The sequence below is a fragment of the Nestor notabilis genome, unplaced genomic scaffold (genome assembly GCF_000696875.1).
Source record: "Nestor notabilis isolate BGI_N333 unplaced genomic scaffold, ASM69687v1 scaffold6450, whole genome shotgun sequence".
Taxonomy (NCBI): Eukaryota; Metazoa; Chordata; class Aves; order Psittaciformes; family Psittacidae; genus Nestor; species Nestor notabilis.
In genome coordinates, this window is record NW_009911462.1 from 1 (window position 1) to 1,435 (window position 1,435).

The 1,435-nt window shown below is 45.9% G+C and overlaps 1 protein-coding gene across 1 annotated transcript; it reads left to right on the forward strand.

The window, feature by feature from the left end:
* The first annotated feature begins 242 nt into the window (after positions 1 to 242).
* On the forward strand, positions 243 to 1,048 carry LOC104406017 (olfactory receptor 1020-like). Its single transcript, XM_010014886.1, is given in 2 exon segments — positions 243 to 669; positions 672 to 1,048. Coding segments are annotated over 2 exon segments (804 nt in total).
* The last annotated feature ends 387 nt before the right edge of the window (positions 1,049 to 1,435 follow it).

A 1,435-nucleotide genomic window follows, 5' to 3' on the forward strand; every position in this document is an offset into this window, starting at 1 on the left:
TTTAAGTGTCCCAGCATAGAAAATCAAAAATACCATTTGCTGATTCAAAGACATCCCAGTTCTTTTCTGAATTCTTGACCTGAAAAACATAAAATGTATATCATTTCATTTAAGAGATAAATTCTAAAATGTGACAGTTAAAATGGTCATTGATTAGAGTGGTATATGGTCCAAAAGTGAATCTCTATTTTTAATCAGAGTGATGTTCCTCTTCCTTTTGCCTCAGCAGGTCACACCTGGTCATGGGAGGAAATCACACACATGGCAAATTCATCCTGTTGGGAATTACTGACAGCCCATGTGCACAGACCCCTCTTTTTGTCTTGTTTCTCTTGATTTATGTTGTCACTCTGGTGGGGAACGCTGGCATTATCATCTTGGTGCGGGTGTCTCCCAGCCTCCACACCCCCATGTACTTCTTCCTCACCCATTTTGCCTTCGTTGACATCTGCTATTCCACAGTCGTCTCCCCCAGGATGCTGGCAGACCTGTTGTCAGAGGACAAAACCATTTCTTTCTCTGCCTGCATGATGCAGTTCCTCACCTTTGCTTTCTTTGCTACTATTGAGTGTCACCTCCTGGCCATGATGGCCTACGACCGGCACATTGCCATCTGCCAGCCCCTGCTTTACGTGACCATCATCTCCAGCCGTGACTGCTGGCAGCTGGTAACCTCTTTGCCTTCCTCAGTGCCATCATCTACACATGGTGCACGTTTGGAGGTTCCTTCTGTGGTCTCAAACACATCGACCACTTCTTCTGCGATGAAGTTACTGTGCTAAAGGTCGCATGCTCCAACAGCCACAGCAGTGAGATGGTCATCTTTGCTTTCATCACCATCAATAAGTTGAGCACCAGTGTAGTCATTTTGCTCTCCTACATCTCTATCCTCCGCACAGTGCTGAGCATGTGCTCAGCACAGAACAGGGCCAGAGCCTTCCAGACCTGTGCCTCCCATTTGATGGTTTTTGTCTTGTTCTATGGAACAACAGATCGGAAGCCAGCCACAGGAGCCTCGATAAGGTGGCCTCCATCTTCTACACCATGATCACCCCCATGCTCAACCCATTCATCTACAGCCTGAGGAACAAGGAGGTAAAGGGGGCTCTGGTCAAGTGTGGGAGGAGGTTCTTCAACCACTGGCAGCAAAATAGGAGTTGTATCATCTAGAACATGAACAGTTCATGTCAAGAGAGAAAGCCTATGGGGCACTGAAACAATGGGATTTTCCCCTAATCCTCATCTTTTCATGTAGGTTCTTCCACAGTTCCTGCACACAAGTCAATGACAGTATTTCATGAGAAATAAACCCCAACATCACATATTCCTTGCAAGGAAACCAAGACCAGAGGAACCTCAAACTTCATTTCACTTTCCAGTCACCAGCCTGTAAGAAGAAAAAAACCTGAATTATCCCAGGACTCTTTTCCTCACA